This window comes from Bufo gargarizans, chromosome 3 (assembly GCF_014858855.1).
Source record: "Bufo gargarizans isolate SCDJY-AF-19 chromosome 3, ASM1485885v1, whole genome shotgun sequence".
NCBI classification, from domain to species: domain Eukaryota; kingdom Metazoa; phylum Chordata; class Amphibia; order Anura; family Bufonidae; genus Bufo; species Bufo gargarizans.
Genome location: NC_058082.1, coordinates 602057565 through 602074884, shown reverse-complemented (window position 1 = coordinate 602074884; position 17320 = coordinate 602057565). Strand labels below are relative to the sequence as shown.

General features: G+C 46.9%; 1 protein-coding gene across 1 annotated transcript; it reads right to left on the bottom strand.

The window, feature by feature from the left end:
* Positions 1–2774: 2774 nt before the first annotated feature.
* Positions 2775–16939, bottom strand: CPOX (coproporphyrinogen oxidase). The gene is made up of 7 exons (XM_044284493.1): positions 16440–16939; positions 13855–13998; positions 11439–11549; positions 8095–8236; positions 6636–6854; positions 5054–5158; positions 2775–4874 (listed from the first exon to the last, which is right to left on the bottom strand). The coding sequence occupies exons 1-7, from the start codon at positions 16849–16851 to the stop codon at positions 4787–4789; spliced, it is 1221 nt and encodes a 406-aa protein (XP_044140428.1). The 5' UTR covers positions 16852–16939; the 3' UTR covers positions 2775–4786.
* Positions 16940–17320: the final 381 nt, after the last annotated feature.

The following is a 17320-nucleotide window of genomic DNA, read 5'->3' as shown; positions in this document are numbered from 1 at the left end:
TACATTTACCATTATTAAATTAATTGCAGTTACATGAGCTGAGAAATGAAAACAGCAGCAAATGCGTAGGAGTTTTTTACATGCCAGGGGCTTGTGCAGCTAGAAGACCAAGATTAGACTTAATCTCCGGCAGCAGCAACAGATGATCTTGTTCGAAAATCCCTATTCTAAAATGAAGACGCCATTATGACAGAGGGACAGGACTGATATGACTCTTAATGATGTTTCTTCACTGTATGATAGTTTTCAATTATTTATGCCAAAATTCTACATATAAACTTTACAAGGTATGTAGGTGGTTACTGGTGTCCCATAACAAAATCAAGAGCAGGAATCAAAGTGGAGTACAATATGCACTATATGGAAGAAAGTATTGGGACACCTTCATGACATCCCGTTCTAAAACCATAGGCATTAATATACTTGCATGTGGCTGCTCGGCCATGCCATGAAGCTTCCAGCACTGGTGTCTCTTGGCCTTCGTGGCTTAGCTGTAAACTAATGATGAGAGAATCTGTTCGCCCCAGTACAGAAGAACCTGATTCTTTCATCATATTATCATTATTGTGGCCAAGGGAATACACCTTTACAGCTCTGTTAGAATATATTCATTACGATGAGGGCAGATTAAGATGGCTGCCAGTATCATGAGACCATCCTAATCTCGAGCATGCACCATAACTCTGAGTAGCGACGCATGCGAGAATATACTTAATTACGAACCTGAACATGGCATTAGTGGTGTGCGCCACAATCATAACTAATCTGGGTTCAGTAGGGATGAGCGAACCCGTGGATATTCGGGTTCAGCTGAACTTTGTTTCAAAGTTCAGTTTGGGTCCCGAACTTGACCCCGAACCCCATTGTCAATGGGTACCTGAACTTTGGGGCTGAAAAATGGCTACAAATGGAACCAAAACAGGGGTAAGAGCAGTACAATTGTCCTGCAAACTAATGTGGATAGGGAAATGACATAAAATACATAAAAATAATAATCCTAAACCAGGAGGTCCAAGTGGAGTAAGAAGTTGAGGAGGCTGTAGATGCGTCAGTGTAGGAGGAAGCCAACAGTGTTTTTGTGAATTCTGTGTGTGGCCTATAGCCATTTTTGGGGTACAGCCCGTATACTTCTCTACTCTGCCAATATAAGACATAATAATCTTGAGCCAGGAGGTGGAGGTCCAAGTGGAGGAGGAGGCAGACGTAGCAGTGTAGGCAAAGTAGTAGCCAACAAAAAAAAAAAATTTCCCTTACATATTTTTTTTTTTGGGGGGGGGGGGGGGGGGTTTGCGGAGGCCCTAAAACATTGGGAAATAGCAAGGAGAACGCACAAAGTGCACTAGAGTATAACAATGGCTGGGTGCGGCTGGTATACTTCTCTACTCAAGTCCTATAGGATTCAAGCCTTGTTCATTTTAATGACCGTGAGCTTGTCCACGCTGGCTGTGGACAGATGGATACGCCTCTCCTTGATTACCCCCTCCTCCCCCCCGTCGTGCTAAACACACATTCAGACAATACACTTGCCGCAGGGCAGGCCAGCACCTCCAAGGCATAAAGGGCAAGCTCAGGCCATGTGCCCAATTTGGAGTCCCAGAAGTTAAACGGGCAGACCAATCAGTCAATACATGTACGCGTGTGCACGCATACTGCTCCACCATGTCGCATGTCCCTGTGACGCCCTTAAGCCAATTGGATATCTTCCCTATCAACTTTTGATGTTCTTTTATGTGCCTACCATGGTGATCACAGGTAACGGAGAATCAGGGTTCCATGCCGAGAGGGAGCCTGAGAAAGGGATACCACATCCAAGGGAGGTCAATGGATAAAATTAAATGTGATCGAGCAGAAGTGTGGGACAAATTATTGAAGCAGAAGCTTCCAAGTAAAGGAGGGGGCGCGCGGCAATTACCCACTCCCGACTCGGGGAGGTAGTGACGAGAAATAACAATACAGGACTCTTAAGATGCCCTGTTATTGGAATGATTAATGAGGCCCTGCTGCCGCTTTGTTGACTCTAGATAACTTCTGCCTGATCGCACTTCACCGTGACGTCCACCATACATTTGGATATCTTCTCTATGAACTTTCAATGTTTTTTTCTGCGCCTACCATGGTGACCACGGGTAGCGGATGAAATGCTCCGATGCTCATCTTAGTAGGGCTGTCTGGGTATGACCGGATTAATCTCTGAACCCGAACAACCCCTTTAACAGATTGATTTATGCTATTACAGTAAAACTGATGCAACGGTGGACTTTGGAACCCAAAAAACTTAGCTTTGTGTCACCGATTCTGTAATCGGAGAGTAAATTAGTTTGATGGATGAAAACGCGGTGTTATTAATGAAAAGTACCTGGACGAACCTGAACATGTGGTTTGCTTATCCCTATCCGTTAGCCATCTTAATCTGCCCTCATTGTAATACGTTTTAACACAATAACGATATTATGATGAATTAATCAGGTTCGTCCGTAGCAGTGTTCATCACTACTGTCAAGTGGTACCTTGGAACCGGAATTCGGGAAATGGTTTTTCACAGTATACCGGTAAATCAATTTCTGAAGTTATTATGAGAAGCAATAACTTCTGCTCATCAGAGCCAATACATTCTAATACTGTTTGCCGTTATGTCTATCTCCCTCCGATTCATGCCTTACATTGTAGAAAAAGCATCCAATACCAGTCCAATCTTAGCCAATCCCTGGAAAACTGTAGCTATATAAATTTGTTATTTAACCACATTTTTAAAGTAGCAAATACTAAGTCACATATTGATTTGTCCTAAAATATTTAATGATTATAACAATGTTACCTGTTGTACTCGCCTGATCAAAATAAATACAAAAGTATAAAATCTGATTTGTATCTTCACAGTTTGAAATGTATCAGTGCACAATCACAGCTAAAATATCAAATCCAGTTTACAGTCACCTTCTCATGTGTACATCCATCACATTCCCCTGGTGCTGAGCGGCTGACTATTTTATTTTTTTTACAGCAGGGAATGCACCATTTTCAGCCGTACAAAACCCAGGAAGACAATACACGCAGCAGATAGAGGCACAAGTCGGGAAACATAAGGACTCTGCTGAGGTGGTCACCGCTTAGATCCCTTTTAGTACATAATTACAGTGCATCCTGTATGCAGAGGGCACTGAAAGTATATAACCACCAGGAAAATGCACGTGGATATTGAAAGGCATCCCAATTGGAATTTCACACATTTAAAATACAAACCATGAGTTCATAGAGGAAAATACATGCATACACATGGAGCAGTGTTTGTTGCAGTCACTGGCACACAACATCCAAGTAACGTATTTAGTGGTTATGGGGGACGGACGGACATGGTCAGCCAGCCATTCCACCTGGAAATGTAGTATTCCATGGTAGCCATTTAGAGAAATGGCTATCCTTGCAACAGAAGGAATGTCCAAGTCCGCCAGAAGGGAGCCATTCCTACAGAGCTTTAGCTTGTAGAGAGGGACGCCCAAGCAGGGGATTCCTATGATATCCATATGCCCTTTGAGCATATGGACAGGGGTTGTCTTAGTTGCTTACCAGTAACTTAAAGGGATTTTCTCCTCATAATCAACCCCTTTTCCGCAAGTCTGGCTCAGACAGTGGATTCTGATGGGAGAGTCAGCCCGCAGCATTGCAAGGAAAATGCAGTATGACACACTGGCCTTTCAGATGAATGGTCATCGAAGTAAAACATGGACTCGTCAAGGCCACAACATCCATATATCAAACTCTAAAAAATAAATAAAAAAAAGCATATGGACTGGGGTTGTCTTGACAAGACATACCTTTAAAAGCAGGCTTCTAGGTGTCATCTTTTTCATTAAATATCTAGAGTATTATATTTTTTTTTTTGCTTACTGCAAATGTGCATGGTTGCTGCCATTTTCAATATTTTATCACTAGGCAGGCTGTACAGCAACAGCAGCTGTCCTGCCCAGGATTCCTAGTCAGTACAGAAATGGAAATAAGGCAATATATCCAAATATCACCTTAAAGCCCGGTACTGGTCTTGACACATCAAGATCTGCACTGTGTGAATGAGGCCTAAATGCGGGATGTTGGCCATTACATTTTATTTATTTTTTCCCCCCCATTGTAAAAAAATAAAAATAAAGAGGATGTAAAATATATATGACAAGTTCATACAAAGTGGAATTGAATCATCCATTAAAGACCCAACTTTCCTTAGTGGTATCAGCTCATTGTACATTGTACCGTTTACTGCAATATAACCTGCTCCACCTGTATACCTCGGATATAGCAATTTCTATGGAGATGCATAGTACGTTCCTTTGTAATTTTATTATGCAGCTGCTTCTTCTAATGTCCAGAGCCATTATTACTGTCTTCTGCATTCAGCGAAGTGGTCACCAACCAACCAGCAACTCTCCAGCCGTTGTGGCACGGACTTCCTTTGGCTGTCGGAGCATGCTAAGAATGGTATGTTCAAAGCAGCTGGTTGGAAACTACGGATTCGTGTACAAAGTAATAGAATGATCAGGTCCAGAAACAAATAAGATTTGACAAAGTTATATCAAAGTGGTCGCTGCAGAAGGAGTATCGGGGGAGTAAGAGAAGTCCAGAGCAGGGCACGTAGATTAATCAAGGACAAACTCAAGTCCAAGAGGGAAACACAATAACAGGTAAGGCACATGTGGAACGGGAAAGAACATGGATTTCTTCCCATAAAAAAAAAAAAAACATTCACTCTCCAAATGCTTCCTTCCAACGAGGGCACTGTGAAAAGTCCCTGAGCTCATTAATGAACCCAGTCTTTGGGTTCCCGCAGAACTTTGAGAATCTCAGCCTCCCGAGACTCTGGAGGAGGTACATGCATATACTCCCATCTGAAGAAAAAATAAAATAAAATTAATCAGGTTACAAGAAATGGAAAATTCATTTATTTTGAAACACATTTCATAAAAATATTAAGTCACACAGTCCACTATGTCATAATGTGTAGCTTTCATGCGTTTCCATACCAAATGGCCTTTTCCTACTGCACGTACAGTAATATAATACATACCTGGCAGTCAGTGGCAGGGACATAAGAATGCTCTCAATCCTAGAGCCCGGGGTTGCAAGCCCAAATTTGGTTCCTCTGTCATAAACTAGATTGAATTCCACGTATCTGGGATTCAGAAAACATAATAGTGTTAGTCCTACTTTTTTATACCCGAAAAACATTTTGGTGACAGGCTGCGATGTCCCTAACGAAAAATGTGTCAGTTCTCAGAGTGAGAATAGTGTAGAAGTCAAAAAACAATAAAGAAGGAAAAGCATGGATTTTGATCAAAATGCATAAGCCACAAGTGCTGTGTCTGTGGGGGTTCAGTGCCAGGGGGCTTGGTCTGGCAGCAGGGGTACTGTTGGACTACTGGAACAAGCCACCTGCTAGTGCAGTGCTGTGGCGTCAGTGGTTACCACCTAGTGCAGCGCCAAATTAAAGTAGGTACGCACTGGGAGAGGAACTTTGACGTGGTGAGTGGGCTCATGTATTTTCATCAAAACATATACAGATGCCTTGTGCACAGTATGTAGATAATGGGGCTGTATATTAGGCTGAGGAGCAATGATAGATCAGCGCACGGAACTGGGATTCATGCTTTTCTCTTTGTTGGATAAAAGCAAAAATCTCCTGATGCAAAGAACTGAGAATCCAAAGAGAAGTGCACAGGAGCGCCACCCGGTGTTAGCATCCAGAAAGGGATTTGGCTCTGCAGTTTTCTCTTTATCACAAACTGTTGATGCCATAATGTATAACTCAGGCTGGGTTCACATCACGTTTCTCCCATGCTTTAAACATATACGTTAAAATTTAAAACCGAACTTGGCTTTGGCTCCGAATGGTACCTTGGAACGGAAGCCAAGTTTGGTTTCAAGTTTTAAAGTGGTTTTCCACTCTAGAAATCAACTACCGAAGTTATACAATTAAGTCACTTCGCGAATAGCTAACTTTGGCTCATCGGAGCCCATACATTCTAGTACTGTACGGAGACGGATCTCCATACAGCATTAATCCAAAGTTTTAAATGAACCGACTTCGGATATAAACATCCAAATACATAGGCTTGATCGAGGTGGTGGGTGCGACATCTCATAGATGCTAATATGAGGGGCTCTGTTGGTGATGCCATTATTTATAGCCCAATATCCATGCTGCAGCGTAGGACGCAGCCGTCACAGTGATGTATCTATGCAGCTAGTAATGTATATTCTTCCTGTACATTATGTATGTGCAGGGCAAACATATATATCGTAGTACAAAACAATCGCATTTGCCAGTGTACATCTGCCTGAGCTTCATTTCCCAGCGCATCGTACCCAACCGCTTCTATTGCTGTGCAAAATACACATGGATAAGGGCCTTTCACACAACGGATCCGCAAAACACGGATGTGGCCCATGTGCATCTCACACTTTTCGCAGGCCCCACTGTAGCAATGCCTTATCTTGTCCGCAAAACATACAGATGCGGTCAGATAGGTCCACATCTTATCCACACAAAAAACAATACGGTTGTGTGACTAGCCCCCCCAAGAGTGAGCGAGCGGTCTCATGCTGCACATCCTATCTGCTGTGATAATACACGTTAGTAGGACTCTCACCGTCCTCTTCTCAGCTGCTGCCACATTTTCTCTTCTGGGCTGAAGGAGTCATTCTTGTGCTGGTTCACAATGGGGACATAACATGGCACTACGGCCTTGGTGCAGCTCTTCACAAATTGGAACAGTTCATCTTTTGATAGGGAGTCCAGGTCATCAAAGAAGATGCCACCGACTCCTCTGCGTTCGCCGCGGTGCTTGATGAAGAAGTAGTCATCACACCTGAAAAGACATCAGCAATGGAGTCTGTGGTTAATGTGTACTTATCATAAAGCAACACGAGAGTTCACCAATAGTATGGTTTTATTAAGCACACATTAAAAGGGTATAACCCAGTACTGATCACCCATTGTGAGGCTAGGCCATCAATATCTAATCGTCAGGTGTCCGACACCCTGTACACCTGACAACCAGCTGTTTCAGAGTAGCTCCAGAGCTGGAAGTTGATGGCGGACCTGCACAGTGGATGGAGGTGGATACTGCGGTGCTGCTCGCATTGAAGTGAATGGGAGCAGAGCTACAGTATCAGACTCCATCCAACAAGATATTGATGGCCATCAACATAAAATTCTTGGAATCTTTGTGTAATTAGGGAGGTGCTGCCGATAATCAATAGAAATGAATGAGGGAGGGACACCTGAGGTAGCAATCATGTCTTGCACCTTCAGTTTGCATCAGCCTATGTAATCAGGCAAATAGAGGCGTTAGGGCTTTTTCACATGAGCGAGTCCATTGCGGGAATCGCGCTCTGTGTGTGAGCCTGATCCTCAGTTTTGCATTTGCAGGAGCGCACATCGTTATCATGATTTATAATGCTGTGTGCCTCTGACTGACCTTACTGCTACAGAATCATAATGACATAAAGCGGCCACTATGATTCTGTAGAAATAAGGTCAAGCAGAGACACACAGCATTATAAATCAGGATAATGCCCTGCGCTCCTGCAAGTCCAGAAGGGAGGATCACACTCGCACACACTGAGCGCGATTCCAGCAATGGACTTGCCCTCATAATCCACTGGGCAATACAGCCCTTAGGCTCAGTGTCACTTCAGTATGATCACATTGCATTACTGTGGAGAGACTTGAACATCAATAATGGAAGAGTAGTCCACAAAGAGGGGACGGCCCATAGACTGCTCCCTGCGCATCATCAGGGTGTTACAAGATAGTCAGCACCCCGCCCTTCTTATCAGAGAGGCCCAGTGTGTCCGTTACACTCATTATCGTCCTGCGGAGATGGCCTGTGCTTGCAAGGAGGTCACCATGAGCAGACAGGCTTCTTAAAACCAAGAGTATTTCCACTGGGCACCACAGTGCGGTACACTGGTTACTTTTTCTATGGTAATGAGGCATATAAATGACTGACTGAAACCAACCCATGTATGATAGAAAATAAAGCATCAGCTGTGGTGTCCACCGGCACGAAAGGCCTGGAGGAGTGATAGAGCATGGTCACTTACCACTTCTTGAACTTTGGGTAGAAGCCCGGGTTATGTTGATCACACGCCTCCTTCAAAGTCTGATGGAAATGCACCACATCCTCCAGGTTCAGGTAGGTCGGAGTCAAATCTGTCCCACCGCCAAACCACCACTGCTTGTTACCTGAGGTAAGAGATGAACAGACGCGGTCACGAGAGCTGAGCTGCAAACACCAGCTCCCAACATGAAATCTTCAGGGAGATCAAACTAAGCAAAATAAACCATCAGAGGCTCCTGCAGTCTGCTGTATACATCTAAGAAAGCGTTCAATATTACTGCGCCTACAGACGTGTTTCTCAACATCCTCAATCATAACCATGAAACATAAAAGGCACCTGATGGAGAAAAGTATGGTGCATAGCACTGGTTTCCACTGCCCTAAAGGGGATGTTCACCCCCATAGACCCCATCATGGCCAGAAACCTTCCTATAGACCCCATCATGGCCAGATCCGAGGTGGTAATCATACTTACCTGACCCTCGTCTCCGGGTTCCAGCTCCATCTCTGCTCTGTAGGTCCCGAGTCTCCTCACGTCAACATCCTGACAGGTCACGTGATCCAGTGACCATGCATAGTTGACACGTCACTGCTGTTGCCAGCCACTGGCTGCAGCGGTCACATAACCCGCATGAAACAAGATGTGGACATTGGGAGACCTGCAGAGCCAGTGGGGTTGCAATGGAGGTGGCCCAGTGGTGGGGGATCAGGTAAGTATGATCATCTCCACAGATCTGGAGTCTGTAGAAAAGGTTCCCAGGGTGAACAACCCCTTTAAGGCTAGGTCTGCACGACGACATTTTTCGCGCGACAATTTTTATAATGGCAGTCTATGGTGTCGCAATGCAACATGCGACATGCTGCGACTGCAACGCAAGTCACAGAAAATCTATTCGAGATGGATTTTTCTGCGACTGTCGCGTCGCAGCATGTCGCAGTGCGACACCATAGACTGCCATTATAAAAATTGTCGCGCGACAAATGTTGCAGTGTAGTTGTGCCCTGTCGCGCAACTTATTGTCGTGCGACAAATGTCGTCGTGTAGACCTAGTCTAACTGCAAATCTTGATTTGCATGCATGTAACATGTGTGGAAAAAAAATAAAAGTATGGAGAGGGGTGAGGATCTGCTCCATACACAGCATGTCCTAGTTGGGTTATACAGTTGACACTCACTTGCAGCACCCAAGATTGGAGATACCGCCTTTCCCAGACATTTATTTCCTCAGTCCTAAGGGCTGTTTCACACGAGCGGATGCCGTGCGTGACATCCGCTGCGTGAATGACAGCCAAGATCCGATGCAGACTGCAGAAGCACGGAGCAGTAACATGATTGATAATGCTCCGTGCCTCTCTGTGACCTCTTTACTACGAAATCACAGTGAGATAAAGTTGTCACCGTGATCTCGTAGTGAAGAGATCACAGAGAGGCACGGAGCATTATCAATCATGTTACTGCTCCGTGCTTCTGCAGTCTGCATCGGATCTTGGCTCATTCACGGAGCGGATGGCACGCACGGCATCCGCTCGTGCGAAACAGCCCTAAGGTGCAAGACAGATGTGGGAGGTTCTTAGTGTCAGATTTGACTGTTTTTTGGCCTCAATTTTTTTTTTATAAAAAATAAAAATAAAATAGATCAATACTTCAGAAAAAAGGAATTGCATTTTTTTTTCTTTCCTATCCCACAAATTATTATTATAATTTTTTTAAGTTTCACAATATATTATATGGACCATTAAAAATACGGGTCAACTGGCAAAAAGAAACCCTCACATGGCTATGGGGACTGAAAAATGTTTAAGTTATTGCTCGTTGTCACCAAAACTGGCTTGGTCCTGAAGGGGTTACATACGTAAGAAGATTGTGTAATAGAGGGTGGTTACACACAAAATAAGATGAGTCACACCCTTGATATAATACAAAAACTGCACGTAGCCACGTTCCCACATCTATGAGATGGGACCTACGTATCTTGCATAAGAGGGTTGTCCCACCAAAAATATTCTGCAGTTTTCCAACCAGCACCCGGATCTGAATACTTTAGTAACTGCATGTAATTAAAAATCCAGTACATCCACTGACCTATTCAATTAAACCTATAGCGCCACCTGCTGTTTTTTTTTTTCTCATTTTTCTGTCCACCTCAGTGAAGTGGACAAACCTGCTCGGTTCCTTTCTTCAATTGCCTCCTAAGCTGTGATAGGGAGAGAGCGGCATCAGAAAGGACACACCCCCAGTGACGCCAGCTTGATATAAATATAGCAGAGCAAAATTGCAGAATGTCTGCGGATCCATTTATATGGTCGTGTAAATGCACCCTTAGAAAGAGACTGTCATGCACTATGTGATGTCCGATTTTCATTTTTTACATTCATCGTGGGACAACCCCTTTAACACTAGACTGATGTATGATGCGGCTAATTTCTAACTGCGCATGCCTTCACAACACGCTGCACGTTCCTGACGATTTCACTTTCGTGCTGGATAAAGTTAGGACATTTTTCTCTGCCAGGTTCTGTGTGCACAACTTTCATCTGGCTTGTGCAATTCTTTTTTTCCCCGCATGCAGTTCTACGGAGGAAAATCGCTTGTGCCTCGTGTGGCTGTTCCTGTAGACATCAGTACTGCTTGTAGGCATCAGGGCACGACCACGTGCAACATAACTCTGCTGATTTTCCATGGCAGAATTGGGAGTGGAAAATCCACAGCATTTACAGCAGCAGTAAAGTGGGTGAGAGTCCGTACAGGCCTGTACCTCCTCATATATTTGGTGCCTTCTGCCTTGATGGGCTTTATGCCAAGCCCGGCATTTGTAATACCAGTTTTAGTTCATCTGCCCCTTTGTATCAACAGCATGTTAATTTGGGATAGGGAGAGAGCGGCATTAGAAAGGACACACCCCCCAGTGCCGCCAGCTTGATATAAATACAGCAGAGCAATAGGGACATTGAATTGGGGGTAGTTGGAAAGAATCTCTGGACCCACGTGAGGTACAGGGCTGGTTCTGCTGCGGATTTTACCCTTTGCGACGTGGAGTGTGAAATCTGTGGCGAACCCGTGGCGTTTCTACACCAGAACCACAGCAGACCTGCTAAGCGTGGCCGGACCCCCCCCCCAGGGCGCATGCACGTTCCCACCATCTTTACTTTGAGGTCAATGTTGGGACGCCACAACAAACAGGTGTCAAAATCCTACAGCTAGGCCGAACGACCAACTGCTTTTCAAAATTAAAATGTAATACGACGAGTGTCACTCCGACCTAAATAGCGTCAAAAATGGCAGGTGGGAGCCCGGCCTCTACGCATCACCTTGGTTTTCTTCACTTACCGTCTGCCTCCTCAATTTCAAAGTATCTGTAGTTAAAGTGAATGGTGGGAACATGCGGATTCTTAGGATGGACGACAGAACTCACTCCCATCGCACAGAAGGGCAGCTTTCCTAGAAGAAAAAAAATAAAATCATTAAGCTCAAGCATTACTACGAGGCCTACAAAGTGAGCCGGAACCAGTACAAGACGTGCCCGTGGCCTCATGGGGGCCAAGTCTGGGCAGACATTTCACACAAACCAATACAAACTGTAAACCTGTTCCTGAGTCTTAGATATGTATATGGTGAGAAAGGCAGTGGTTGGCATCTGGTGACCAGCGGGCACTCACCCTGCAGCCCGTCTACTGCTCCATCAGCAATACTAGTTCTGTGGGGCCCCATCTGCGGGAACTCTTCACCGAAACCAAGAAAAGGTCGCCCATTTCTCCAGTCTATAAAAGAGAAGTGGCCCCCGGCTGTTGCAGTGAACAGGAGACACGACAGAGCATGGGCGTGCTCACTGGACTGTTCTGCATCTCCCATAGACTATAATGGAGAGTAACTCTGCAAATGAGGGAGACTGGCACTAAAGTGTAGCCTTCAACTGGGACCCCCATAATGTGGAAGATTGCTGACCACTGCCATAGTAATGGCTGTACTGTGGCAGTATGTAATACTGCATGTGACTAACGCAAGTCACCCGTACATACTAAATGGTAAAACACTGGGCAACACTGACAGGGAAGAGGACTTCGGAAACCAAGCTGTAGAAACCAGTGTCAAGCAGCTGCTGCCAAGGCCAATAAGATCACAAGGTGCATTATGATGAGAACATAGTTCTACCACTTCACAAATCACTAGTCTCACTGCATACAGAATATGGCGTGTGATACTGGGCAGCTGTGCACAAGAAAGAGCCAGAGTAATAACTGGAATGGGGGGGGGGTGGACTACAGTACCCAGAAAGGGTATCAAAATTAGGGTGATTCACTTTAGCGGAAAAAAAAAAAAAAGACGACTGAGGGGAGATCTAATAACTATGTATAAATATATCAGGGGTCAGTACAGAGATCTAGAGATCTATCCCCCAGGACTGTGACTGTGACGAGGGGACATCCTCTGCGTCTGGAGGAAAGAAGGTTTGTACACAAACATAGAAGAGGATTCTTTACGGTAAGAGCAGTGAGACTATGGAACTCTCTGCCTGAGGAGGTGGTGATGGGGAGTACAATAAAGGAATTCAAGAGGGGCCTGGATGTATTTCTGGAGCGTAATAATATTACAGACTATAGCTTCTAGAGAGGGGTCGTTAATCCAGGGAGTTATTCTGAGTGGAGTCGGGGAGGAATTTTTTTTTCCCCTAAAGTGAGGAAAATTGGCTTCTACCTCCGTTTTTTTTTTTTGCCTTCCTCTGGATCAACTTGCAGGATGACAGGCCGAACTGGATGGACAAATGTCTTTTTCTAGCTTTACAAACTAAGTTATTGCATGAAACTGTTATGGCAATATTATACTGGCAGAATGTGTGTAATATCTACCATACACACACACACACACCATATGTGCATACACTTTACAGCAGATCATAAAAGGCTCCTCTTATCTCCTTTCCACCGTGACCATCTGCTAGGAATGTGAGTCCTAATCTAAAAGTCTCCATTGATGGACAGTTATCAATTCTCTTGAAATTAGTGACTGGGCTCCACCACTGAAGGACCCCTTGAACTCATTATTGGGGGGCACAGGAGAGCATGTACAGTGTATACAATGATGGGCTCCAGACCTCTATGGAGAGCAGAAGCCCACCATTTACCAGACCTCCATGGTGTCTTCTCACAACAGGCTGCACTATTGGGGGAATCAGGTAGGGGATGCTATGAGAATCTATATGTGATGGATGTCCGCTCTTCATAGAGTTCTGTGATCCGGTGGAGGGCTGCGCTCCACGGCTTTAACTTGTCTGCCCTAGAAATACAGAGAGGTTGCGACAAATCTGCCACACGAGCAACACCGGAGAACACGGGTCCTAAGGCTACTTTCACACTAGCGGCACGGACCTCCGGCAGGCTGTTCCGGCGGGTGAACAGCCTGTCGGATCCGTCCTGCCACTAGGGAATGCGTGCCCCGGACTGCCGCTCCGTCCCCATTGATTATAGTGGGGGCAGGGCGGAGGCACGGCGAGAGGCTGCCGGAATAAATGTCGGACATGTCGTAGTTTTATTCCGGCAGCCTCTCACCACGCCTCCAACCCCATTATAGTCAATGGGGACGGAGCAGCAGTCCGGGGGCACATGTTGACTAGCGGCAAGGCAGATCTGACAGGCAGTTCACCCGACGGAACAGCCTGCCGGAGGTCCGTGCTGCTAGTGTGAAAGTAGCCTTAGCTATAAAGCTGCAGACAAGGTGACATACGTCTCAAGGTGCTTCTGCTCTTTACCGTCTTTAGTTTTCAGATCCTTCCCGCGGCTTCTCATCTGCTGAATGGACTCCTCTGACAGGTAGCCGTAGACCACCGACACATTGACTCCGGCTTTCTCAAAGACATTGCCATCCTGGAGGACACAGCTGACTCCTCCGCCACCTGCCAAGAAAATGAGAAGAAAACCTAAGGCCGTATTCACAAAAAGCAGGAACTAAATCGCATTAATGGTCGCAAGGGCGCAGACGAAGACCTTCCGAGAAGATCTCCAGTGTGGCTACATGATGGTGGCCACGGCCGGCTCAGGTAACTGTTCTATGGAGCAATGTCTGGACATATCTCCGCCTTCAGAATAAGGGTCAAGGTACAAAGGGACTAAATATTACATGTGACTGAAGTGAATACGGAGGGTAAATGTGACTTTAGTATCTCAAAGGCGTCACAAAACTTCCAACCGGGAAATGCGGAGATTCCCACCGTGCGCCGAAGGGACAATGGTAGTCACACAGCAGCAGCGCCTCTAGCGCGCAGCCGTACACCTAGATGAACGTCAGCTCTACCCACAGAATATTTAAGGCCAGGTTCACATCTGCGTGCAGTAATACGGTAGTCTGTTCCGGCAGAGGGGCCGGACACCACTGGGGCCCGCTGGATCCCCTATCATGGGATCCTTCAGCTTACCGGCTTTCTTCGGGCAGAATAATACTGGATGCAGAGGTATTTTGCAGGAGATACCAGAAAGCCGCTTGGCCAAATAACTTTACATTGTCCCATCACTCCGTTACTCCCCCTAGAAATGTTTGACATAGTCTACTTTCACACTCGTGTTTTGGCTTTACGTTTGCAAGATCCGTTCAGGGATCTCACAATCGGTCCAAAACGGATCAGATTGGCAGTAATGCATTCTCAATGGAAAAGAATCCGCCCAGAATGCATCAGTTTGCCACCGATCAGTCTCCATTCTGCTTTGGAGACGGACACCGAAACACTGCTTGCAGCGTTTGTGTCCGTCTGATGAAACTGAGGCAAACGGATCCGTCCTGACACACAATGTAAGTAAGGCTACTTTCACACTAACGTTCGGGGCTCCGCTTGTGAGTTCCGTTCAAAGGCTCTCACAAGCGGCCCCGAACGCTTCCGTCCAGCCCTAATGCATTCTGAGTGGACGCGGATCCGCTCAGAATGCATCAGTCTGGCAGCGTTCAGCCTCCGCTCAGCAGGCGGACACCCGAACGCAGCTTGCAGCGTTCGGGTGTCCGCCTGGCCGTGCGGATCCGTCCAGACTTACAATGTAAGTCAATGGGGACGGATCCGTTTGAAGATGACACACTATGGCTCAATCTTCAAACGGATCCGTCCCCCATTGACTTTCAATGTAAAGTCTGGACAGATCCGTTCAGGCTACTTTGACACTTAGAAATCTTTTTACAATATAATGCAGACGGATCCGTTCTGAACGGATCCACCGTCTGCATTATATGAGCGGATCCGCCTCAACAGGGACGGGTCCGTCCTGGCACACAATGTAAGGCTACTTTCACACTTGCCTTTTGGGCGGATCCGTCATGGATCTGTAAGAACGCTTCCGTTACAATAATACAACCGCATGCATCCGTCATGAACGGATCCTGTTGTATTATGTCTTGTATACCCATGACGGATCCGTCATGAACACCATTGAAAGTCAATGGGGGACGGATACGTTTTCTATTGTGCCAGATTGTGTCAGAGAAAACGGATCCGTCCCCATTGACCTACATTGTGTGCCAGGACGGCTCCCTTTGACTCAGTTTCGTCAGACGGACACCAAAACGCTGCAGGCAGCGTTTTGGTGTCTGCATCCAAAGCGGAATGGAGGCAGAACTCATGCATTCTGAGCGGATCCTTTTCCATTCAGAATGCAGACTGATCCGTTTTGGACCGCTTGGGAGAGCCCTGAACGGATCTCACAAACGGAGAGCCAAAACGCCAGTGTGAAAGTAGCCCAAGTCAATGGGGACGGATACGTTTTCACTGACACAATCGAAGACGGATCTGTCCTTCATTGACTTACCATGGAGTTCATGGCGGATCCGTCTTGGCTATGTTACAGATACAAACGGATCTGTTCGTGATGGATGCATGCGGTTGTATTATCTGAACGGATCCGTCCAGGACGGATTGACAGGAGGCATATCCCTTCACACTCTGACGCTGTCCACTCCCAGCCGTCTGTATCAGAGTTTGTGGGGACACAAAACATACTGTGGATAGGAGATAAGGGATGATGGGGGTCCTACTGCCGGGGCCCTGTGTGCTCACATTTGAACTGAGCAGAGGTCGCCCCATCCATAGATACAGGCGATACTCCGCTCTCCCCAGACTTCTATACAGCACAAGAGCCACCGGCCACCAATCAGAGGCATCTGCCCTGCACAGTCTGATGGGGGCGGCGCTGAGTGGACAGAGTCAGTGTAGTCCCCCCCAGGTAACTCTCAGTTGTCCATTTAGCCATATATTTCCAGAGGGAATAACAGAGGAACGGAGGCACCTGGTCTTTGCAGCGGACTGGTCCCACCCCCATGGGCTGCCATGCTGGGACCTGTAGTGCCTCCAGCACTCACCCTCCGTCCTCTGCCAGCGGTCCACAGTGAAGCCGGCTCCCCCGTCCGCCTCCGCCAGCGCCCGGCACACCTCCGCCTGTGTCTCCATGATTAGCAGCTCCATCCGGGTCTTCATGTCCCCGCCGCTCCGCCGCAGCTTCTCCAGCTCGGTGACCGGAGGAGCCATGAACGCCGCCACGCGCTTGTCCAAATCCTCCCCGTGATCCACCGAGGCCATGTCCGCCCGCTGCAGGTGACCGTATCCCGCCACCAGCCCGGCAGTCACCGCGGCCCCCGCCGCCACCAGCAGGGACCGGCGCCCAGTGGAGCGCAGAGCGGCGCCGTGCACTGCCCGGGCACCATGGCACACGGAGGACAGCGGGAGCCTCGCCCGCACAGCCCGGCCGGCCCTCAACACAACCTGCAGGGCCATGACTGTCACCTCTAGTGCCAGGACTCCGGGAGTAGCCAAGTGACAGCGCTATATGTACAGTGACATTCGGCACGTTTCCTGTAGGGGGCGGGGGCTGCCGGGAAATGTAGTCCCTAAGAAACTTCCAATTAAAAAGCTGTCACGTGAGCTTCGGATGAAGAGATGGTTGCCGGGAAATGTAGTCTTGCAGCTCTTTAGTATGTTGCTGCTGGGTGCTGTAGTTCAAGCACAAAAGATAATACAAACGGATCCGTTCTGAACGGATGCATGCGGTTGTATAATCTGAATGGATGCGTTTGTGCAGATCCATGACGGATCCGCACCACCAAACGCGAGTGTGAAAGTAGCCTTAGGGGTTGTCCCATCTCAGGATATAGGATATACCCCCATTGGATATTCCCCGCTCAGTTCTCATTGTAGGTGCGGGTCCCACCGCTGGGACCCGCACCTACAATGAGAACGGAACGGG

Coding starts and splice junctions, on each gene's coding strand:
- CPOX (XM_044284493.1), bottom strand. CDS start 16,851: ATGGCCCTGCAGGTTGTGTTGAGGGCCGGCCGGGCTGTGCGGGCGAGG. Junction 13,999..16,439: donor CCGCTGGCAGAGGACGGAGG/GTGAGTGCTGGA, acceptor TTTTCTTGGCAG/GTGGCGGAGGAGTCAGCTGT. Junction 6,855..8,094: donor TACCCAAAGTTCAAGAAGTG/GTAAGTGACCAT, acceptor ATGTCTTTTCAG/GTGTGATGACTACTTCTTCA.